Genomic DNA, 26,280 nt, shown 5'->3' on the forward strand with positions numbered 1-26,280 from the left:
CAACATCCAAATTGTGCAACAAACGTTCCTTCTTTGAAACTGGTTTCGGACACAGAGAAGGTACGATAATCTCCTGGTTAATGTTTTTGTTAGAAACAACTTTTGGAAGAAAACCAGGTTTAGTACGTAAAACCACCTTATCTGCATGGAACACCAGATAAGGAGGAGAACACTGCAGAGCAGATAATTCTGAAACTCTTCTAGCAGAAGAAATTGCAACTAAAAACAAAACTTTCCAAGATAATAACTTAATATCAACGGAATGTAAGGGTTCAAACGGAACCCCCTGAAGAACTGAAAGAACTAAGTTGAGACTCCAAGGAGGAGTCAAAGGTTTGTAAACAGGCTTAATTCTAACCAGAGCCTGAACAAAGGCTTGAAAATCTGGCACAGCTGCCAGCTTTTTGTGAAGTAACACAGACAAGGCAGAAATCTGTCCCTTCAGGGAACTAGCAGATAATCCTTTTTCCAATCCTTCTTGAAGGAAGGATAGAATCTTAGGAATCTTAACCTTGTCCCAAGGGAATCCTTTAGATTCACACCAACAGATATATTTTTTCCAAATTTTGTGGTAAATCTTTCTAGTTACAGGCTTTCTGGCCTGAACAAGAGTATCGATAACAGAATCTGAGAACCCTCGCTTCGATAAGATCAAGCGTTCAATCTCCAAGCAGTCAGCTGGAGTGAAACCAGATTCGGATGTTCGAACGGACCCTGAACAAGAAGGTCTCGTCTCAAAGGTAGCTTCCAAGGTGGAGCCGATGACATATTCACCAGATCTGCATACCAAGTCCTGCGTGGCCACGCAGGAGCTATCAAGATCACCGACGCCCTCTCCTGATTGATCCTGGCTACCAGCCTGGGGATGAGAGGAAACGGCGGGAACACATAAGCTAGTTTGAAGGTCCAAGGTGCTACTAGTGCATCCACTAGAGCCGCCTTGGGATCCCTGGATCTGGACCCGTAGCAAGGAACTTTGAAGTTCTGACGAGAGGCCATCAGATCCATGTCTGGAATGCCCCACAGCTGAGTGACTTGGGCAAAGATTTCCGGATGGAGTTCCCACTCCCCCGGATGCAATGTCTGACGACTCAGAAAATCCGCTTCCCAATTTTCCACTCCTGGGATGTGGATAGCAGACAGGTGGCAGGAGTGAGACTCCGCCCATAGAATGATTTTGGTCACTTCTTCCATCGCTAGGGAACTCCTTGTTCCCCCCTGATGGTTGATGTACGCAACAGTTGTCATGTTGTCTGATTGAAACCGTATGAACTTGGCCCTCGCTAGCTGAGGCCAAGCCTTGAGAGCATTGAATATCGCTCTCAGTTCCAGAATATTTATCGGTAGAAGAGATTCTTCCCGAGACCAAAGACCCTGAGCTTTCAGGGATCCCCAGACCGCGCCCCCAGCCCATCAGACTGGCGTCGGTCGTGACGATGACCCACTCCGGTCTGCGGAATGTCATCCCTTGTGACAGGTTGTCCCAGGGACAGCCACCAACGGAGTGAGTCTCTGGTCCTCTGATTTACTTGTATCTTCGGAGACAAGTCTGTATAGTCCCCATTCCACTGACTGAGCATGCACAGTTGTAATGGTCTTAGATGAATGCGCGCAAAGGAACTATGTCCATTGCCGCTACCATCAAACCGATCACTTCCATGCACTGCGCTATGGAAGGAAGAGGAACGGAATGAAGTATCCGACAAGAGTCTAGAAGTTTTGTTTTTTCTGGCCTCTGTCAGAAAAATCCTCATTTCTAAGGAGTCTATTATTGTTCCCAAGAAGGGAACCCTTGTTGACGGAGATAGAGAACTCTTTTCCACGTTCACTTTCCATCCGTGAGATCTGAGAAAGGCCAGGACAATGTCCGTGTGAGCCTTTGCTTGAGGAAGGGACGACGCTTGAATCAGAATGTCGTCCAAGTAAGGTACTACAGCAATGCCCCTTGGTCTTAGCACAGCTAGAAGGGACCCTAGTACCTTTGTGAAAAATCCTTGGAGCAGTGGCTAATCCGAAAGGAAGCGCCACGAACTGGTAATGCTTGTCCAGGAATGCGAACCTTAGGAACCGATGATGTTCCTTGTGGATAGGAATATGTTGATACGCATCCTTTAAATCCACTGTGGTCATGAATTGACCTTCCTGGATGGAAGGAAGAATAGTTCGAATGGTTTCCATCTTGAACGATGGAACCTTGAGAAACTTGTTTAAGATCTTGAGATCTAAGATTGGTCTGAAACGTTCCCTCTTTTTTGGGAACTATGAACAGATTGGAGTAGAACCCCATCCCTTGTTCTCTTAATGGAACAGGATGAATCACTCCCATTTTTAACAGGTCTTCTACACAATGTAAGAATGCCTGTCTTTTTATGTGGTCTGAAGACAACTGAGACCTGTGGAACCTCCCCCTTGGGGGAAGCCCCTTGAATTCCAGAAGATAACCTTGGGAGACTATTTCTAGCGCCCAAGGATCCAGAACATCTCTTGCCCAAGCCTGAGCGAAGAGAGAGAGTCTGCCCCCCACCAGATCCGGTCCCGGATCGGGGGCCAACATTTCATGCTGTCTTGGTAGCAGTGGCAGGTTTCTTGGCCTGCTTTCCCTTGTTCCAGCCTTGCATTGGTCTCCAAGCTGGCTTGGCTTGAGAAGTATTACCCTCTTGCTTAGAGGACGTAGCACTTTGGGCTGGTCCATTTCTACGAAAGGGACGAAAATTAGGTTTATTTTTTGCCTTGAAAGGCCGATCCTGAGGAAGGGCGTGGCCCTTACCCCCAGTGATATCAGAGATAATCTCTTTCAAGTCAGGGCCAAACAGCGTTTTCCCCTTGAAAGGAATGTTAAGTAGCTTGTTCTTGGAAGACGCATCAGCTGACCAAGATTTCAACCAAAGCGCTCTGCGCGCCACAATAGCAAACCCAGAATTCTTAGCCGCTAACCTAGCCAATTGCAAAGTGGCGTCTAGGGTGAAAGAATTAGCCAATTTGAGAGCATTGATTCTGTCCATAATCTCCTCATAAGGAGGAGAATCACTATCGACCGCCTTTATCAGTTCATCGAACCAGAAACATGCGGCTGTAGCTACAGGGACAATGCATGAAATTGGTTGTAGAAGGTAACCCTGCTGAACAAACATCTTTTTAAGTAAACCTTCTAATTTTTTATCCATAGGATCTTTGAAAGCACAACTATCCTCTATGGGTATAGTGGTGCGTTTGTTTAAAGTGGAAACCGCTCCCTCGACCTTGGGGACTGTCTGCCATAAGTCCTTTCTGGGGTCGACCATAGGAAACAATTTTTTAAATATGGGGGGAGGGACGAAAGGAATACCGGGCCTTTCCCATTCTTTATTAACAATGTCCGCCACCCGCTTGGGTATAGGAAAAGCTTCTGGGAGCCCCGGGACCTCTAGGAACTTGTCCATTTTACATAGTTTCTCTGGGATGACCAACTTGTCACAATCATCCAGAGTGGATAATACCTCCTTAAGCAGAATGCGGAGATGTTCCAACTTAAATTTAAACGTAATCACATCAGGTTCAGCTTGTTGAGAAATGTTCCCTGAATCAGTAATTTCTCCCTCAGACAAAACCTCCCTGGCCCATCAGACTGGGTTAGGGGCCCTTCAGAACCATTATTATCAGCGTCGTCATGCTCTTCAGTATCTAAAACAGAGCAGTCGCGCTTACGCTGATAAGTGTTCATTTTGGCTAAAATGTTTTTGACAGAATTATCCATTACAGCCGTTAATTGTTGCATAGTAAGGAGTATTGGCGCGCTAGATGTACTAGGGGCCCTCCTGAGTGGGCAAGACTCGTGTAGACGAAGGAGGGAATGATGCAGTACCATGCTTACTCCCCTCACTTGAGGAATCATCTTGGGCATCATTGTCATTGTCACATAAATCACATTTATTTAAATGAATGGGAATTCTAGCTTCCCCCACATTCAGAACACAGTCTATCTGGTAGTTCAGACATGTTAAACAGGCATAAACTTGATAACAAAGTACAAAAAACGTTTTAAAATAAAACCGTTACTGTCACTTTAAATTTTAAACTGAACACACTTTATTACTGCAATTGCGAAAAAACATGAAGGAATTGTTCAAAATTCACCAAATTTTCACCACAGTGTCTTAAAGCCTTAAAAGTATTGCACACCAAATTTGGAAGCTTTAACCCTTAAAATAACGGAACCGGAGCCGTTTTTAACTTTAACCCCTTTACAGTCCCTGGTATCTGCTTTGCTGAGACCCAACCAAGCCCAAAGGGGAATACGATACCAAATGACGCCTTCAGAAAGTCTTTTCTAAGTATCAGAGCTCCTCTCACATGCGACTGCATGTCATGCCTCTCAAAAACAAGTGCGCAACACCGGCGCGAAAATGAGGCTCTGCCTATGATTTGGGAAAGCCCCTAAAGAATAAGGTGTCTAAAACAGTGCCTGCCGATATTATTATATCAAAATACCCAGAATAAATGATTCCTCAAGGCTAAATATGTGTTAATAATGAATCGATTTAGCCCAGAAAAAGTCTACAGTCTTAATAAGCCCTTGTGAAGCCCTTATTTACGATCTTAATAAACATGGCTTACCGGATCCCATAGGGAAAATGACAGCTTCCAGCATTACATCGTCTTGTTAGAATGTGTCATACCTCAAGCAGCAAGAGACTGCTCACTGTTCCCCCAACTGAAGTTAATTGCTCTCAACAGTCCTGTGTGGAACAGCCATGGATTTTAGTGACGGTTGCTAAAATCATTTTCCTCATACAAACAGAAATCTTCATCTCTTTTCTGTTTCTGAGTAAATAGTACATACCAGCACTATTTCAAAATAACAAACTCTTGATTGAATAATAAAAACTACAGTTAAACACTAAAAAACTCTAAGCCATCTCCGTGGAGATGTTGCCTGTACAACGGCAAAGAGAATGACTGGGGTAGGCGGAGCCTAGGAGGGATCATGTGACCAGCTTTGCTGGGCTCTTTGCCATTTCCTGTTGGGGAAGAGAATATCCCACAAGTAAGGATGACGCCGTGGACCGGACACACCTATGTTGGAGAAATGTAAAGTCTAAACCATATGACAAATCTCATTCCACTTATAAAAGAGTTTATTCACGTCAGCACAGCTCTGACATTTCCCAGCATGCCTTGCAGCGCAATATTGAATCATCAGACTCAGAAAGTGATGCAAATATAAAGATTAAAAAGAGACTTTCTAGGAAAAGAAAATTTTTAATTGCTTCTGATTCATCTGACAACATGGATGCTTCAGATTTGCAAATAGAGAAATATTATCCAGATTATGAAGAGGGTTCTAATGAATCTATGGATAATCTAATTGATAATTCTTCTTCTGAAGAAGAAATTACTAAATCTAAAAAACCTAAATTTATGTCTAAATCTAAGAAAGTTAAACTCTATGACAATTTTGGTGATCCCTATACTGACCCTAATGATTTAGAACACCCTAGATCAACCTAATGGAAACCATCTAAAAGGGTTTCAAAATTTTTAGATCACTATATTCGCAAACCCCTTACCTCAAAAGCTAAAAGTATTTTAAAAGCCGAGTGCCCACGCCCTGAACTCCCTCATAACACTCATTTAACCCCCAACATTGATGAAAATTTATTAAAATTTTTGGGTAATAAAAACGCCAATTTAAGGAGAGGCCCTGACAGATTTTTAAAATCCTGTCAGGATAAATTACTTGATACACTAGGCCCCGTGACTAAACTTTTTGAACTGTCGGAGGAAGCTATAGCCTCAGACTCTATGCTTGATCCATATGTATCTAGAGAGTGGATACAAAGATTAGTCTACCTGTTAGGGGATGCCAACACTTCCCTATCCACCCAAAGAAGAAGGCTTATCCTCAGATGTCTTGACCCTAAAATTGCGGATTTTGCCCCGACTGAAATGGGCCCTAAGGCTGATGGCCTTTTATTTGGCGACGCTGGTCTACATCAGCTCAGTTCATACGTAAATACCTTCAACAGCCTTAATAAAATTAAGACAAACACCAAGAAAATATTTTATCAACCTCAACCTTTTAAGGTTTTCTCCAGGGCTGGAAAAGGCAGGGACCGCTTTTCCAGCCGCTACTCAAACATTTCAAGGTTCCACTTCCAGAATTCTACACCCTCATTCTCAGCTCATGCTAACTTCTTTCCATCAAGAAGTAGATCATACTTTAATAGAGTATCCAGAAACATCAGAAGTACAAGGAGACCCTTCCAAGGTAAGTTTTCCCACCTTAATTTCCACAAATTCTTCCTCCCCAAAGATAGGTGGCAGACTTATGTATTTTATAAAAGAATGGCAAAAAATTACATCAGACCCTTGGGTCATTCAGGCTATATCCGGCCTTCCATTAGATTTTATCAAAACTCCCTTCCAAAAATTTCATCCTCTCCCCATAAAATTTTCTATAGAAGATCAATCCCTTCTAGACATAGAAATCTCAGATCTATTGGGGAAGAATGCAATAGAACCTGCACCTTCCACAATAGATTCTTTCATCAGCAACATGTTTTTCGTAAAAAAGAAAGAAGGTTCCCTTCGTCCTGTCATAAATTTAAGAGAACTAAATCAATTCCTTGTTTTCAATCACTTCAAGATGGAAGGTATTCATCTTTTAAGGGACTGTCTTTACAACAAAGACTGGCTTGTAAGACTAGACCTAAAAGATGCTTAACTATCAGTTCCAATACATCTAGATTTCAGGAAATATCTGAGGTTCCTATGGAGAAACAGATTATGGCAGTTTTCTTGTCTGCCTTTTGGCCTTTCTTCTGCACCTTGGGCTTTTACAAAAATTCTCAAACCAGTCACAGCCTGGTTGAGGAAAAGAGGAATTCGTCTAATAATATACTTGGACGATATCCTTCTTATCCACCATTCTCCCCTTGTTTTGAAGGATCAATTATCCTTGACGATAAACTTCCTACAAAACCTGGGGTTCATTATCAATTTCAAAAAATCTATTCTAGTGCCTTCCCAGAACCTAATCTTTCTCGGATTCAATGTGGACACCACATCAGCATCTCTCAGTCTCCCTTTGGAGAAGGTCAAAAGAGTCAAGAAAGAGATTCACTATCTTTTGAAGAAAGATTTATTTCCTATTCGTCTTTTAGCCAGGATTATAGGTCTCCTTTCCTCTTCCATTCAAGCAATTTTTCCAGCTCCACTCCACTACAGAGCTCTCCAAAGATTAAAAATCTATTATCTCCGACAGGGATTCTCTTACCAAGACAAAATATCTCTATCTCCGGAAGCTTCGGAGGAATTGAATTGGTGGCTCCTGAATATAGAAGCCTGGAATGGCAAAGCAATTTTCGGGAATTCACCAGATTTAATTATAGAATCAGACGCGAGCAAATCTGGTTGGGGTGCAAGATGTGGTCCCCTTATTACAGGAGGAAAATGGTCTCCTGCAGAACAAAATCTCCACATCAATTGCTTAGAACTTCTTGCTGGAGCCTTTGCGGTTCAAAGTTTTGTCAAACACAAAACCCCTGTAACTATTCTTCTTCGAATGGACAACATTTCTGCTGTTCGTTACATCAACCGATTAGGGGGTACTGCCTCAAAAAACTTGTCAGATTTAACGAAACTTTTTATACACGATTGTCTATCCCAGAATATATCCATTCAAGCAGAATATATTCCTGGTCTGAACAATCAAATGGCAGACTGGGGATCGAGATATCTTACAGACTCCAGCGATTGGAAATTGAATTCCTTACTTTTTCAAGAAATTCAATCCCTAAGGGGTCCCTTCTCAATAGACCTCTTTGCCTCTCGCCTGAATCATCAGATATCTCCTTATTTCAGCTGGAGACCAGATCCCCAAGCTCTAGCAATCGATGCCTTTCTGTAACAATGGCCGATCACAGGAGCTTATGCTTTTCCACCCTTTTCCATGATTCTCAGGACTCTACTTTTTGTCAAGCGTCAACAGATCTCTCTATTGATAATAACTCCATTCTGGCAATCCCAAGTATGGTATCCTCTCCTACTAGAATTATCTTTCCTTCATCCAATTCTACTTCCATCCAGATCAGATCTTCTAACAGATCCTTCAGACCAATGTCATCCTCTAGTCCTTCAGGACAAACTTCATCTAATCGCCTGGATGATTTCAGGGGCTCCTGGTCTGGCGTCGGATTATCGGAAGAAGCTAGACTCCTCCTTCAGGATTCCTGGGCCCCTGGAACCAAAAAATGTTATCTATCCTCCTGGCTTAAATGGTCTAGCTGGTGCAATTCAAGACACATGGATCCCATTTCAGCTCCTTTAAATCAAGTAATTAATTTTCTATCTTCATTATTTCAATCTGGTTTAGCTTACAGATCAATAAATGTAGCTAGATCTGCTATATCTGCGGGTCATGAACTAATTAATAATATCCCTATAGGCCAACATCCTACTATTTGTAGACTTCTAAAATCAATTCGTCTTAAACGCCCTCCTTCTTCTAAATATTCATCCTTTTGGGATGTAGATTTAGTTATTTCTCTCTTTAATTCTTGGCCTAATAATGAAAGTTTATCTCTCAAACAACTTACAGTCAAATTAACAACTTTACTTTGTCTTTTATCTTGTAAAAGGGTCTCTGACGTAAAAGCTATTGATTTCAATTCAAAATCTTTTTCTCCTCAGGGAGTCATTTTTTCTATTTCCCGAAGAACAAAAACTTTATCTTCATCCATTTTTTATCCTTATTTTTTAGAACATCCTAAGCTTTGTGTAGTTCTCTGTCTTAAAGAATACGAACAGAGAACTTCCTTGCTTAGGTCTCCATCTCACAACCAACTTCTCATTTCCTACGCTCCTCCTCATTTACCAGTTTCTTCCCCTACTATCAGCAGATGGGTTAAAGGAGTCATGTCTCAAGCTGGTGTTGATAGTTTTTTCTCTTCTCATTCAATAAGAGGAGCTTCTGCCTCAAAAGCGTTTTCCAAATCCGCTTCCCTTCAAGATATCCTTAACGCTGCCGACTGGTCATCAGATTCAGTTTTTAGACAATTTTATTTTAAACCTATTCATTCTATTCCTTTTAACTTGGTTTCATAAGTTCTTTGCTTTAAACTAGCAAAATATGAGTCTCTGTCCTTGTAATAAAATTCCGATTATCCTAGCTTTGTGAAGGTATAATCTAGATTTTATTAAAGAGACAGAGACGAGTATTTTCCCTCCCAAGTTTTATTATTATTGTATTTACATAATGTTTTTTACCCTCCCTATATATTATTAAAGCTTTTTATTATAATTTTTAACATTGTTTTACTTTAATTTATTTCTAGTGCAAAATCCCACTTCAGGTTTTCAAGGAACCATCTGAGCATTACATACAGCTTCTACAATCAACCTCTTCAAGCAAGTTTTCCTTTATCCAAGGCTTCAGAAATTTCTTCAAGCAAAACTACTCTTCAATGTTCCTCTTCATCCTCATCTTCATGTTTTTAGGACTCATGTTCTACCTTTTGGACAATATTCTGTTTGGTTTTCGCAACAAAGTTCAAAGAGGAAGATTGGACAGTTACTGGCTATGTTATAATGTGATGGACTATGCTCATTGGTCAACTTTGTCCACTTCATGTCAAACTCTGTTCTCATTGGTTAATAAGTTCTGTTCTGTACTGTATTCTCTGTTTGTTTGAATTTAATGTACTTTAAAATGCTGCCCTCAGTAAAGAGAAAAGATATATAGCAAAATACTCGTCTCTGTCTCTTTAATAAAATCTAGATTATACCTTCACAAAGCTAGGATAATCGGAATTATCAGGTTATCTCAACAGGGAGTATATGTTTGCCGAAGTCTCATGGTTATCTTTATGTACAAAAATCATATGTTGTCTGCTATATGGAAAGCCTAATGAAGAGGGTGAGAAAGTTTCTTTATTTAGGGCTATATAATATTATATTGTGTCAATTGTTATCATGTAGCATCCAATAAAAACATGTCTTTTGAAAGTTATCTGTGGTGTTTGGTAGCCAAGCTACTTGTTCTGACATTTTATAGATGAATGTTATTCTACCCAGTATTTCCTCCCATGTGGGGACCCTTTCTTTCCAGCATCTTGCAATGCATATTCTTGTAGCTGTACAGGCGATTCTGAAGAATTGATTAATATGGGTATTATATTTAGGGATCCTTTCATGCAGTAATGCCTGTGGTGCAGTCAACTGTATCAGCTCATCTAATAGTCTGCCTAAGAAATGTGACAATCTATTCCAGATCCTGGTTATATCTTGGCATTCCCATCACGTGGAGATATGTACCCTATAATCCACAGCCTCTGTAGCAAAGCCGTGAGTTGTGGGTTTTAGTGTGAGAGGTAATAATGGGTGTAAGGTACCATCTGAATGTTGTTTACATAGTGTTTCCCTCGTGTCAGCGCCGAGTAATCCTCTATGTGACTGAGAAAAAATATTCTTCCATTTTTTGGTGTCATGTTCTATATTAAGGGCTCGATTTATCAAGCCCCTACGGCTGCAAGTTCTCACAAGAACTTGCTCGCCGTAATTTATCAAGCAGTGGTCACCAGACCGCTGCTTCCCTAAGCTCTTCGCCACTTCTAAGGTGGCGAAATTCAATCTCCGCGGTCGAGTCCGACTGAGGAGATTGGCTTGCGCGGGCAGGGGGCGGGATTGCACGCGAGCGCAAAATTGCGCTCGTGTGCAATGTTGATTACCTGCGGGTAATTTCGCCCCGCCACAGGCGAGCTGAGGCGTACAGGGGCGCGTATACGTGCCCCTGTACGCCTCAGCTTTGATAAATCTAGCCCTAAGTCTCTTTCCCATCTGTCTAGCAGGTTTGATTTATCACTTTCATTCACAGCTTGAATTGCGATGTATAATTGGGCAATAGTTTTTTTGGGTCTAGTTTTGGAGGATATATTCATTTATTTTGTAAGGTTTTTCTAAAACCTATAAGGCTGCATTCACGGGTATGGAAGCTGTATCTAAGGACACCCAATCAACTGCTCTGTATAAATGTAGAAACATATTTACTAGCAGCCTCTACTTCACTCTTTAGAGATCACATTAATAATACAAAAAATACAAAAAGCAGTGCCAGACTAATTAGGTCAGCCCTTTAATGGCTGCAATTCTAAAGAAGGAAAAAAGCATCTTCCTGTATAGCCCATAGTCCTCCAACCTGTCACTCTGATTCTGTCCTGATGATTTCCTTTTTCCTACATGCACATCACACCCCCCTGGGAATTAATTTACAGTGAGCGCAAGATTGTTGTGCAGTAGCAGACTGGGGAGGATTAGACGTGGGGTGCAGAATGTGAGCGGACAGATGATGAGTAGGGAAGCACAGACTTGTGGGAAGTCATACACTGTCATCAGGGATGCACAGGAAATATATAATCTGGTTATGCGCAGGGGGAATATCACTGCAGTTTACCAGTCTTAACGTTGGTAAATATAGAGAAAAGCTTTCACGAGTTATGTGTTGCCTCTGTCTTGTCAATCATCTCAAGTAAAGGTGGTTCAGACAGGGCCCTCTATGATTTAAATGGATTTTGATTATTGTACCTTATGTCACAGCGCTGTGTAATATGCTGGCGCTTTAATAAATAATAATAAATGTGGTGTTACTAGACCAGAAGTAGTGGATATTTGCTTCCCTGCGTGTGGGTCACATTCCTGGAAACCTCTGGTAATCACATAAAGGCCTATATAACGCACGTTGCACTACATTTCTTATGTAAACATGTCCCAGCAGTGACCATAAGCAGCCCCTTTTGCAATACCCCCCTCAACGTCACATCAGTTTGTTACAACTTACTGAGTCTTAATTCTCTAGCCAGTGCTTGACAAATGTGTTTAAAAATTAGGAGCCAGTAAGAATACTTAGGAGCCAGGCATATTTTTAGGAGCCAGACCGTTGGATTTGTATATAGACATATGGAGAATAATCCAAAAAGTTAGGAGCCAGTGGCTACCAGGCTCCTGTGTTTGTCGAGCCCTGCTCTAGCCCACCACACAAATGGCACTAAACCACACTGATAGGGGAAAATTATTTTATTTGGAGCATTATGAACGCACATGATAAATGCCACCTGCTAGCAGATGTCACACAGCTTATTGTCAAAGCTGAGGTAATAAGGTTTCAAACATGGTTTCAATATTAATAAAAGTGTGTTGCCAGGTAGCAAAAGGATGAGACGGGCACAGGAATGACCTCATACTATTTGTGTTACTGATGCAATAATATAGAGGATAAAGGCAATATCAGTGTGCGTTATTCACAGTCTGCAATATTTTGTCCCAATAAACAGATTAAAAAGGACCATTAAAGTGACAGTAAACTGTCTTAGCGGTAGCTTTCTAATTCAAATGCATTGGGAGATTTTATTATTCCAAATTTGGATTTACCTGGTCTCCGTTCCAGGCTCTACTAAGCAGGTCTTGTTGTTCAAAAGCCCTTTGCGGGCGCGAGCAACATTCAGTTCAATGGCGCGATCGGGCACACTGTGACTATACAGCGCGCACCCGCGAAACGCTTTTGAAAATCAAGACCCGATTAGTAGAGCCTGGAGCGGAGACCAGGTAAATCCAAATTTGGAATAAAGAAATCTCCCAATGCATTTGAATTAGAAAGCTACGGCTAAGATAATGTTATATAATTCTGCACTATTATATAACATTATTTTGTACGTTTACTGACCCTTTAAGTACCGTAAAACTGAATATACAACAAATGCAGGGTAAGACGATTCAATAGCATTTACTATAAATTTCAAATAAGCAGTAAATAATATTTCCCTCCATTTCCCTGCAACAGCCAATCAGAATATTTTATGTATACACTGTGAACTCTTGCACATGCTCAGTAAAAGGGTGCATATAAAAATACTGTGCTTTGATAATGGATGTAAAAAGACAGGAAACCCAAAATCTTTTGTTTATGATTCTGACAGAGCGTATTATTTAAAATAAATAATTCTAGTTTACGTCTATTACCAAATTTCTTTAATTTTCTTGTTTAATGAGCAGCAATGGACTACTGGGTGCTAGCTGAACACACATGGTGAGCCAATGACATGAGACAAATGTATGCCTTAACCAATCAGCAGCTAGCTCTCAGTAATGCATTACTGCTCCTGAGCCTACCTAGGTATTGTTTTCAACAAAAGATACTAAAAGAATGAAACAAATTAGATAAATAGATGTTTAAAATTGCACGCTCTGTCTGAATCGTGGAATAAAAAGATTGGGAGTTTCATGCCCCTTTAAGTTGTTTGAAACTGTATGCTCTGTCTGAATAATGACAACGTAATTATGACTTTACTGTCCATTTAAAGGGACAGTAAACCTCAAAAATAATGTTATATAATTCTGCACATAGTGCAGAATTATAAAACATTATATTAGCGCAAACATTATAAAACATAATATACCCTTTTAATTTTTTTTAAAAAACGGCTGTTTTACAGACCCGCTCTCTGTGCTCTTCTGAGCGGGTCTGTTTATTTCACACAGCGCATTGGGCCAGCTGTATAGTCACAGCCCGGCCTGACCGCGCCATTATACACAGTGCAGCTCGCTCCTGCTGTCAGACAGAGCAGGAGCGAGCTGCACTTAGTCTTATGGCGCGGTCGGGCCGGGCTGTGACTATACAGCTGGCCCGATGCGCTGTGTGAAATAAACAGAGCGGGTCTGTAAAACAGCCGTTTTTTAAAAAAAATTAAAAGGGTATATTATGTTTTATAATGTTTGCGCTAATATAATGTTATATAATTCTGCACTATGTGCAGAATTATATAACATTATTTTTAAGGTTTACTGACACTTTAAGGAAGTGGCTCAGTTACAATTTCCACTTCATTTGTATAATCACCAGTAAGATAGGGAGAACAGGAGCACCACAACCCTGCACTTACCGTTTCTGAAGCGGATCCTCGGCCAGTAAGAGTGGCTTGAGATCAGCTGGCCATGGGCTGCACTCAGGGGTAAGGGTGGCATGAAAGTGAGGACTGGAGAACAGCACTTTCAGCAGCTCCTCATTCTCTCGAACATTGGTCACAAATGCTTTGTCAAAGCTGTCAGAGGTGAAAAAACAAGACTAGCACCATGGCAACTCAGGAAATGCATCATAAAATCAGCTATGCAAGAGTAATCAGCCGGCATGGGACAAGTAAACATTGTAAAGTACTCCGCTAACATGGGACAAATATATAAAACCCTAGTTAGCCAACATGGGACAACTATATAACCCTAGTTAGCCAACATGGGACAAATATATAACCCTAGTAAGCCAACATGTGACAAATATATAACCCTAGTAAGCCAACATGTGACAAATATATAACCCTAGTAAGCCAATATGGGACAAATATATAACCCTAGTAAGCCAACATGGGACAAATATATAACCCTAGTAAGCCAACATGGGACAAATATATAACCCTAGTAAGCCAACATGTGACAAATATATAAAACCCTAGTTAGCCAACATGTGACAAATATATAAAACCCTAGTTAGCCAATATCGGACAAATATATAACCCTAGTAAGCCAACATGGGACAAATATATAACCCTAGTAAGCCAACATGTGACAAATATATAACCCTAGTAAGCCAACATGTGACAAATATATAAAACCCTAGTTAGCCAATATGGGACAAATATATAACCCTAGTAAGCCAACATGGGACAAATATATAACCCTAGTAAGCCAACATGTGACAAATATATAACCCTAGTTAGCCAGCATGTGACAACTATATAACCCTAGTTAGCCAACATGGGACAAATATATAACCCTAGTAAGCCAACATGTGACAAATATATAACCCTAGTAAGCCAACATGTGACAAATATATAACCCTAGTAAGCCAACATGTGACAAATATATAAAACCCTAGTTAGCCAATATGGGACAAATATATAACCCTAGTAAGCCAACATGGGACAAATATATAACCCTAGTAAGCCAACATGGGACAAATATATAACCCTAGTAAGCCAACATGTGACAAATATATAACCCTAGTAAGCCAACATGTGACAAATATATAAAACCCTAGTTAGCCAATATGGGACAAATATATAACCCTAGTAAGCCAACATGTGACAAATATATAACCCTAGTAAGCCAACATGTGACAAATATATAACCCTAGTAAGCCAACATGTGACAAATATATAAAACCCTAGTTAGCCAATATGGGACAAATATATAACCTAGTAAGCCAACATGGGACAAATATATAACCCTAGTAAGCCAACATGTGACAAATATATAACCCTAGTAAGCCAACATGTGACAAATATATAACCCTAGTAAGCCAACATGTGACAAATATATAACCCTAGTAAGCCAACATGTGACAAATATATAAAACCCTAGTTAGCCAATATGGGACAAATATATAACCCTAGTAAGCCAACATGGGACAAATATATAACCCTAGTAAGCCAACATGTGACAAATATATAACCCTAGTAAGCCAACATGTGACAAATATATAAAACCCTAGTTAGCCAATATGGGACAAATATATAACCCTAGTAAGCCAACATGGGACAAATATATAACCCTAGTAAGCCAACATGTGACAAATATATAACCCTAGTTAGCCAACATGTGACAACTATATAACCCTAGTTAGCCAACATGGGACAAATATATAACCCTAGTAAGCCAACATGTGACAAATATATAACCCTAGTAAGCCAACATGTGACAAATATATAACCCTAGTAAGCCAACATGTGACAAATATATAAAACCCTAGTTAGCCAATATGGGACAAATATATAACCCTAGTAAGCCAACATGGGACAAATATATAACCCTAGTGAGCCAACATGTGACAAATATATAACCCTAGTAAGCCAACATGTGACAAATATATAACCCTAGTAAGCCAACATGTGACAAATATATAAAACCCTAGTTAGCCAATATGGGACAAATATATAACCCTAGTAAGCCAACATGGGACAAATATATAACCCTAGTAAGCCAACATGTGACAAATATATAACCCTAGTAAGCCAACATGTGACAAATATATAACCCTAGTAAGCCAACATGTGACAAATATATAAAACCCTAGTTAGCCAATATGGGACAAATATATAACCCTAGTAAGCCAACATGGGACAAATATATAACCCTAGTAAGCCAACATGTGACAAATATATAACCCTAGTAAGCCAACATGTGACAAATATATAAAACCCTAGTTAGCCAATATGGGACAAATATATAACCCTAGTAAGCCAACATGTGACAAATATATAACCCTAGTAAGCCAACATGTGACAAATATATAACCCTAGTAAGCCAACATGTGACAAATATATAAAACCCTAGTTAGCCAATATGGGACAAATATATAACCCTAGTAAGCCAACATGGGACAAATATATAACCCTAGTAAGCCAACAAATATACACTCACTGCCCCTTTAGTAGGTACACCAGTTCAATTGCTTGGCAACACAAATTGCTAATCAGCCAATCACATGGCAGCAACTCAATGCATTTAGGCATCTAGATGTGGTGAAGACGACTTGCTGAAGTTCAAACCGAGCATCAGAATGGGGAAGAAAGGGGATTTAAAGGGACATTGAACCCAATTTGTTTTCTTTCATAATTCAGATAGAGCATGCAATTTTAAGCAACTTTCTAATTTACTCATATTATCAATTTTTCTTCGTTCTCTTGCTATCTTTATTTGAAAAAGAAGGTATCTAAGCTAAGGAACCAGTCAATTTTTGGTTTAGTAACATGGACAGCAGTTGTTTATTGGTGGGTGAATTCATCCACCAATCAGCAAGAACCACCAAGGTTGTTCACCAAAAATGGGCCGGCATCTAAACTTACATTGTTGCTTTTCAAATAAAGATACCAAGAGAATGAAGACAATTTGATAATAGGAGTCAATTAAAAAGTTGCATGCTCTATCTGAATCACAAAAGAAAAAAAAATTGGGTTCAGTGTCCCTTTAAGTGACTTTGAATGTGCCATGGTTGTTGGTGCCAGATGGGCTGGTCTGAGTATTTCAAAAACTGCTGATCTACTGGGATTTTCATGCACAACCATCTCTAGGGTTTACAGAGAATGGTCTGAAAAAGAGAAGAGAAAATATAAAGTGAGCGGCAGTTGTGTGGACGAAAATGTCTTGTTGATGTCAGAGGTCAGAGGAGAATGGACAGACGATTTCCGAGATGATAGAAAGGCAACAGTAACTTAAATAACCACTCATTACAACCAAGGTATGCAGAATACCATCTCTGAATGTACAACAAGTGGAACCTTGAAGCAGATGGGCTACAGCAGCAGAAGACCACATCATGTGCCACTCCTGTCAGCTAAAAACAGGAAACTGAGGCTACAATTCGCACAGGCTCACCAAAATTGGAAATAGAAGATTGGAAAAAACGTTGCCTGGTCTGATGAGTCTTGATTTCAGCTGCGAATGATGGTGGTGTAATGGTGTGGGGGATATTTTTTTGGCACACTTTGGACCCCTTAGTACCAATTGAGCATTGTTTAAACGCCACAATCAACCTGAGTATTGTTTCTGACCATGTCCATCCCTTTATGATTACAGTGTACTCACCTTCTGATGGCTACTTACAGCAGGATAATGCACCATGTCACAAAGCTCAAATCATCTCAAAATGGTTTCTTGAACATGACAATGAGTTCACTGTACTCCAATGGCCTCCACAGTCACCAGCTCACAATCCAATAGAGCACCTTTGGGATGTGGTGGAACGGGAGATTTGCATCATGGATGTGCAGCCAACAAATCTGCAGCAACTGTGTCAATATGGAACAAAGTGTCTGAGGAACGTTTCCAACACCTTGTTGAATCTATGCCACGAAGAATTAAACTAGTTCTGAAGGAAAAAGTGGGTCCAACCCGGTACTAGCAAGGTGTACCTAATAAAGTGGCCGGTGAGTGTATAACCCTAGTAAGCCAACATGGGACAAATATATAACCCTAGTAAGCCAACATGGGACAAATATATAACCCTAGTAAGCCAACATGGGACAAATATATAACCCTAGTAAGCCAACATGGGACAAATATATAACCCTAGTAAGCCAACATGGGACAAATATATAACCCTAGTAAGCTAACATGGGGAAAATATATAACCCTAGTAAGCCAACATGGGGCAAATATATAACCCTAGTAAGCCAACATGGGACAAATATATAACCCTAGTAAGCCAACATGGGACAAATATATAACCCTAGTAAGCCAACATGGGACAAATATATAACCCTAGTAAGCCAACATGGGACAAATATATAACCCTAGTAAGCCAACATGGGACAAATATATAACCCTAGTAAGCCAACATGGGGCAAATATATAAGTGTAAAGTGATCAGTTGACTTGAAACAAACACATGAACAATTTAACGTGAGTATATATAAAGTAATTAGATAATGTGGCAAAATATATAAAAAGTGTAAAGTAACCAGCCAGCATGGGACAAATGTATAAACAGGGTATATATACACACACACACACACACACACACATAAATAAATAAATAAATACAAACACACATAGTAAAGTAATCTGCCAGCACAGGTCAAATACATAAACACAAAAACTTAATCAGCCAACACACACACATATATATATATATATACATACACACACACAGTATTCAACAAGCATTGGACAAATATAAAACAGTAAAGTAATCAGCAAGCATTGGACAAATATAAACGGTGTAAAGTAATCAGCAAGATATTTTCAATACCCGAGAGATGCAGATTCCACCGTCACACCGCTTGTTGGGTCTCCACAAGTGTGAACCACATCCAGTAACTGTCCCATAAAGCTGAGTTGTTTGTGTGGGCTGGCTTGACCCTAAGGGGGAGAGAGAAACAATCACATATAAAACCAGAACACTGGGACTGCTCCCTCAAAGACACAGCGACTTATTAGGATAAACTCTGCAAGTGAGATTTGTGCGTTTGCTGCCTGAGCAGCTACTGTAAGAAACGTGCAAAATCCTGATTAGTAATACAGCCGGGCCAGACCACCCTCTCACACCCAACATGAAGTAACTGTAGGTGTCCTGCACAGTGCAGAAGGCAAAATAAGTTTGCCTAACCAGCCGTAGATGCTCTCCAGGACTAGCTGCTAAATAAGTTTGTAAGGCAAATTGGCTCATAATGCTACCCGACTGATGTGGTAAATTACGGAATTCAATAATGTAGGTCAGGGCTCGACAAAGCCAGGAGCCAAGAAGCCACTCTGGTTCCTAAATATTCTTGCTGGCTCCTAAATTTTAAACTAACAGATTTGTCGACCTCTGATGTAGGTGCTATAAAACACACTGTAGTGAACATGTTTGGAATAAGCATACTATTTGTAAATTAACAATGGTACTTATCAAAGGCAATCTCTCAACAAAATGTACCAAGTATTAACTAGAATATACTAATGCACTAAATATTTATCATTAATTGGAAGTGGAGCTTTGCATCAAAAAACACATAATGTGGATAAAGAAGAGACTCTTCCCAGACTAGAACAAAATGTGTGTAATAAAACATAACCTTTATTCAACATAAAAATAAAAAATGGGCTAAATACTTAAAGGACCATTCAACACAGTAGATTTGCATAATCAACAAATGCAAGATAACAAGAAAATGCAATAGCACTTAGTCTGAACTTCAAATGAATAGTCGATTTTTTTTCTGACAATTTTAAAAGTTATGTTTATTTCCACTCCCCCTGTAACATGTGACAGCCATCAGCCAATCACAAATGCATACATGTATCATGTGACAGCCATCAGCCATTCACAAATGCATATACGCTTACTCTGTGAATTCTTGCACATGCTCAGTAGGAGCTGCTGACTCAAAACGTTTAAATATAAAAAGACTGCACACTTTTTTTAATGGAAGTAAATTGGAAAGTTGTTTAAAATTGCTGCTCTATCTGAATAATTAAAGTTTTATTTTGACTTGAGTGTCCCTTTAAAAACATAATTTATGGGGGGGCGGAGCCAGCAGCCATCAGGAGCAGTCGTGTTTTTGCTGAGCTCCTTGAATTATTGCATATAAAACCTAATATTGCGACCTTATCAAACTTTTTAACTTAAGGAAAAGTGTTGACTATATGGCAGAAACCACCTAACTATAATTTGAAACTATAATTTGAAAGCAGCCAGAAGTTTTCGAAGTTCAGCGCTTGTGAGCGCGACAGTTAAACAGGAGCTGGGAGGCAGGCTGACACCGGACCGCAACAGACACCCCTCAACAGCGATCCGGAGGGTCGGGGACCCGATCCGGTATCGCAATACAAGTACCTTTACCTCGGACCGGGACACAAGCTACTGAGGCAGTTACGGAGGGGAATGCTGCACTTGCCGCCTGAAGTGAAAGCTGAGGCCTTACGGCGTAGACACATCACGCAGCAGATTTAACCCGGAGAGGGGTAAGAGCATTAACCCAGGTCTGAGAGGAGGAAAGAAAGTGAGAGGTGGGGTAGTCTTACTGGAGAAGCTGGGGAGCGGTCCCTGATATTTAGGCTGCCTGAAGCCACGTGGGTAGAATAAGTGCGCAACACAGCGCGGCCATCTTTCCACTATATTTCTTTGTAAATTACAGTGGGACATTGCATGTGGAAAGGTGCGGTCTGAACTCTCACCAAAAGAAAAATAGACACAAGAAGCTGAACCCTGTTTGCTCTGTGAGAAATAAATTTAACTACTGAGACATTTGATTAATACCAGTTTGCTCTCCCTCCCCTCCATTTCCTGCTGAACAGCGTGTCAGCAGGTCATATCCCAGACTCCCTAACCGTCTCTGTCCAGTGTGGACACATACCCTGGGGAGAGGAGAGCTCACTATTCCTTTCATTACCTACTTGCTATGTGATAATTATTTGGTGAATAGCTGTATATGCTCAGATAAAAGTAGGCAACTGATACAAGTTATGGAGTGATAATTTGATGAGGTTCACCTTTGCAGCCTGACATGATTGCTTTGTAAAGAGCCCATAAAATCTCTGACTGCTAACAAAAATGTAAATCGCTCTATTTGTTTATTATGACTAATACATATGCTAAGACAGAAGCCTGATAAGATCTCCAAATGGGCAGATAAATAAAGTGAAGTGAGAAACCCAGATGAGCATAACAAGATAGTGTGTTGGTGGCAGGGGAAGGCCTCACTTAGCTCCTGAGCGGGGGTCCTGCAGGACTTGAGACCTTTAAAAAGATAACTTTGAGATATTGGAACTGCTTTGTTGATTTGATACTCATTAACTAAGATTATTGCAAGAGTTAACCATCTACTACTGCACGCATTATGGCAGCCAGAAAAGGGTCTAAGGGGGACAAGGGGGGAAAACCCTTGTCTATGGACACATTTTTCAAAACCACGAAAACGCCCAAATCACAAGAACAGATCTTAGCTGAAACTGAAGAGGAAATGGATTCAGAAAATGAGGAGAACTCTGCGGATTTCACCCCTGCAACTAAAGCAGATTTGCAAACCCTGGTGTCTAAACAGGACATATCCTCCAACTTTGAAAAGTTGTGGGGGAAAATGGACAGCTTCCAGACCATGGTTACTAACAGTCTAACAGACATCAAAGCTGAGATTCTGGAACTAGGAGGCCGAGTAGACTCGCTGGAATCAACTACTGAGGAATTGGGTGAAGAAGTAGCAATGGTGTCACAGTCCCTGACCTCTCAGAACCAAACCATAATGGAACTCGAGGAAAAGATAGAGGATATGGAGAATAGGAGCAGGCGGTCAAACATCAGACTAAAAGGAATACCCGAAACAGTGGGAGCTGAAGATCTGCCTAACTATCTACAACAGCTTTTCCATGCCATTCTGGGGGAGTCGGCGGACTCTGAATATCTCATAGAAAGAGCACACAGAGCTCTTCGAGCTAAGCCTAAGCCGGACCAACCCCCAAGAGATGTCATCATCAAGCTACTGAGGTTTCCTGACAGGGAAAAAATTCTATCAGCTGCAAGACAAAATCCCACGTTCAAATTCCAAGGCAATATAGTCCAGTTCTTCCAAGACCTGTGTATTAAAACACTACAGAGACGCTTTGCACTTAGACCCCTCACCCTCTTGCTAAGGAAAAATAATATACCCTACAGATGGGGCTTCCCCTTTGCACTACATGTGTTGCGAAATGGTAAAACATCTACAATCAAAACAGTGGAGGAAATACCAGATCTTTGCAAATTTCTGAACCTAGAACCTCCGGAGCACCTGTCAGAAGAACCCCCACCACACACATCTGGTCTTCCCCAGCCCCGTGCAAAATCCCAGAGATCTAAATGGCAGAAAGTAACCAAGAAGAAGGCTAAAACCTGAAGTCTTTAGAATGTAGAAAACTGCCTTAAACAGATAACACTGGGATGGACTCACTTCAAGTTGTTTCCTGTCCCTCTCGGATAGGCTGAAACCTGAGAGGTTGACGGGAGACAAGATCTGGGGATCTACTATGAGTTTCCTCACTCCTTAGGAGTAAAGTAATGTTAGCAATTTGTGTTAGGATAGCATTTAAGGTTTACCTAACTCCTGGTTGGCTATATGTTCAATCGAAATGTTTGTTTTTATAAGTTACTGTTCTTTATGTTATGTTTTATTTTTTTCTCAAATAGATATACGAATCACTGTACAAGGGTTATAGTCTCATCTACTAAAGCTGTCTTACAAAGGGATTGGAACCCTGAAGGGTCGAGAAGGTTCTCTGAGCAGAGGTGGGAGTATTTCACATATACAGGTACAAGAGTTCCCTGGGGCGGTATGACTCAACCACATGACCTCCATACATATAGCGCTAAGATAAATACGCACTTACAGATAATTCCTTGTTATGTCATTACCTAAAATAGTCTTACTCTCGCACAATGCGAGAGGTTTAAACACCGATGTGAAAAGGCGAACAGCGATGTCAAATTATAGAAAGTTGAGGGCCACTATTATCTATCTTCAAGAAACCCATTTTTTAAAAACCACTATCCCCAAATATTGGGCAAGAGATTATCCAATGCAATTTCATTCTGCATTAGATGCAAAGAAAAGAGGAGTCTCTATCCTAATTCATTCCTCGATCCCATTCATACATAAGGAAACAATATCGGATAAGGAGGGCAGATACCTGTTGGTTTTGGGGCAGCTGGGGGGGGAGGAGGTGCTTTTGTGCAACGTGTATGCCCCTAATGAACAGCAAGATAAATTCTTTAACATGATCTCTAATCTGTTGACGGGTTGGTCTAGAAGGAGAATCATATTGGCAGGGGACTTTAACATTGACTTGCAGACACTGACTAAACAGACTCTTACTCTACATTCCAAAAAAAAACAGAGACAAGGAGTAACAGCAAAAAATATCTTAGATTCACTAAACCAACACACGCTGCAGGACACTTGGAGATTGATGAATAGAGGGAGGGAAGAAACCACTTATTACTCAGCAGCCCACAACAGCTACTCAAAAATTGACTATGTTTTTACAAGCCAAATTATTCAGCCGACACTACACTCAGTAGATATCCTGCCCTGTGTATGGTCAGACCACTCGATGACTATACTTTGTTTTGGTGACTTAACTGACCCGAGAAGGATCAAAACGTGGACCTATGACCCAACCTGTATTAAAATCCCACATATAAAAGACAAAGTATTACAAAATTTAAAAGAATATTGGCAGATTAATATAGACACGACAGTAAATCCTATTATACCCTGGGCGGCACATAAGGCAGTAATCAGGGGGATGCTAATTAAGGAGAAAGCAACGTATAAAAAACAAAAAGAGACTACAATTAGAAGATTAAATGCTGAGATTGCTAAACTCGAACAAACTCATAAAGCAACTAACTCAAAAATAGCCTTACATAAACTTACCAATAAAAAGCAAGAATTACATAATATTCTTAATGACCAATCTATTAGGGCAGCACAGAAACTGAAAACTAACTACTTTATTTTTGCTAATAAGCCCGATAGATATCTTGCTAAAAAGATCAGGGATAACTACCAAATCCTCTCCATACCAACTATTCAGACTACGTCTGGCAGATTAACCTCCCATCCCCAAGAAATTGTTAACGCCTTTGCCCAGTTTTATAGAGATCTATATGATGGCACGAAGGTGCAACAGACGCTGGAAACAAGAGAGCTGTTTAGGTCTTTCCTACTAAAAGCAAATTTACAACCACTCACTGACGAAGATAATACAATTCTGAATTCCAAAATTACAAAGGCAGAGGTGATCAGTGCCATTAAGGACCTTAAGCCGGGTAAGGCTCCGGGGCCTGATGGATTCTCTGGAGAATATTATAAAGCGTTCAAAGACATCTTAATCCCCCACTTATTGGTGTTTGCGAATCACATAATGGAAGGAGGAGAGATACCCCCAGAATTGCTACGAGCTAAGATAGTGGTCATCCCAAAACAAGGGAAGGACCCTACTCTTTGTTCTAGCTACCGTCCAATCTCCCTAATCAACCAAGATCTTAAAGTAGTAACGAAAATTTTGGCCAACAGATTGAAACATATATTACCCAGAATAATACACCCCGATCAGGTAGGATTTATTAAGGATAGGGAAGCCCCAGACAATATTCGTAGAATGGTATCTGTTATAGACTTTCTGTGGGACCACAAAGTGCCTTCTCTGATCCTTTCGTTGGATGCGGAGAAGGCATTTGATAGGGTTGACTGGAGGTATATGATAACACTGCTGACAGAACTAGGCTTTAAAGATAGATTTCTACAAGCTATTAAAGGATTATACTCATCACCTACAGCACATATCAGGGCAATTGGACACCAATCAGATAATATACCCATCCTAAATGGTACAAGACAGGGATGCCCACTCTCACCTTTATTATTCGCAATCTGTATTGAGCCATTGGCGGCCTATATTCGCAACTGCCCAGATATAACTGGCCTAGAGGTAGGTACTTTTAATCACAAAATCACTCTATTTGCGGACGATGTGTTGCTCACTATCTCCAGGCCATTGGTATCGCTCCCTCATGTCTACCAAGCAATACACTCATTCTCCCAGATATCAGGCTACAAAATTAATGCAGAGAAGTGTGAGGCACTCCCACTATCATTACCAAAACACACTATAAAACTAATTGAGGCCAATTTTGATTTCAGATGGGTACCGAACGGGCTTAACTACTTAGGTATAAAACTGACAACACACTCGTCTAAGTTATATGAGGCAAACTACGCCCCGATGCTTAAAACCATGAGATCAGATTTGAGAAAATGGAGTAAGATGGGTTTCTCATGGTATGGTAGATTATCCGCGGTTAAGATGACGATTCTACCCAGAATTCTTTATTTGTTCAGGGTGCTTCCAATTAAGATTGTGACCCCAGATATAGTAAATTTACAGAGAGACATTCATAGTTTCCTGAGAGACAACAAGCACCCGAGAATCCCTCGTCAAATTCTAAACAGACATAGGCAATTGGGAGGAGTGGGGGCCCCAAACTTACTAGATTATTATAAAGCAGCAAGGTTAGCCCAAGACTCAATCCTAAGTAGAAAGCAAAATGAAGTGCTCTGGCCTATCTTAGAAGCAAAACTGGCGGGGCAGGAGAACCCAGATGACATACTCTGGCGAGATGAAACCTATAGCGACCGCAAGTTAATTCAGAACAGGATCACGCAATATTCTAGACACCAGTGGAAACAATTGAGTCACACAGAGATATTACTCCCTGCACACACAGTGATTAGGCCCTTAAAGAACATCATACATAAGGAATTTAGGCATCATATTAAGAAATGGGAGAACAAGGGGTTGTACAGGGTGGCTGACATGCAACTTCAGGGTAAGATAATGACTTTCACCCAGCTACAGCAGAGACTGGATCCTCTTCCACTCCAGTGGTTTCTATACCTTCAGGTAACCTCAGCCATAAGGACTTACCTCTCACAGCACACAGTTTGTTATCGGCTAACTGAGTTAGAACAACTATGCACTTCAACTACTAGGTCCAAAAGAGCGATATCTAGACTCTACATCTCCATCCAAGAAACGAGAGCCAACACCAAAACTAGGTTAATGTTACAGTGGGAAACAGACTTAGATAAGGAACTGGACCTAGATAAATGGACACAGACTCTGCACCAGGCTAGTAAGGGACTTATTAGTGCTGATCTCAGAGAAAATGTGCTTAAAACATCCTACAGATGGTACTTGACCCCTACTAAGACGGCCCGTATGGGAATTGTGAGCTCTAACTTT

The 26,280-nt window shown here is 40.5% G+C and overlaps 1 protein-coding gene across 1 annotated transcript in view; it reads right to left on the minus strand.

The window, feature by feature from the left end:
- Positions 1-26,280, minus strand: part of HAUS7 (HAUS augmin like complex subunit 7) — a 58,921-nt gene that overhangs the window by 5,403 nt on the left and 27,238 nt on the right. The window contains exons 5-6 of the mRNA XM_053695418.1: positions 18,770-18,879; positions 13,911-14,069 (exon numbers count right to left, since the gene is read on the minus strand). Of these exons, the coding sequence (XP_053551393.1) occupies positions 13,911-14,069; positions 18,770-18,879 (269 nt within the window). The remainder of the gene's footprint in view (positions 1-13,910; positions 14,070-18,769; positions 18,880-26,280) is intronic.

Source organism: Bombina bombina, chromosome 12 (assembly GCF_027579735.1).
Source record: "Bombina bombina isolate aBomBom1 chromosome 12, aBomBom1.pri, whole genome shotgun sequence".
NCBI lineage: Eukaryota > Metazoa > Chordata > Amphibia > Anura > Bombinatoridae > Bombina > Bombina bombina.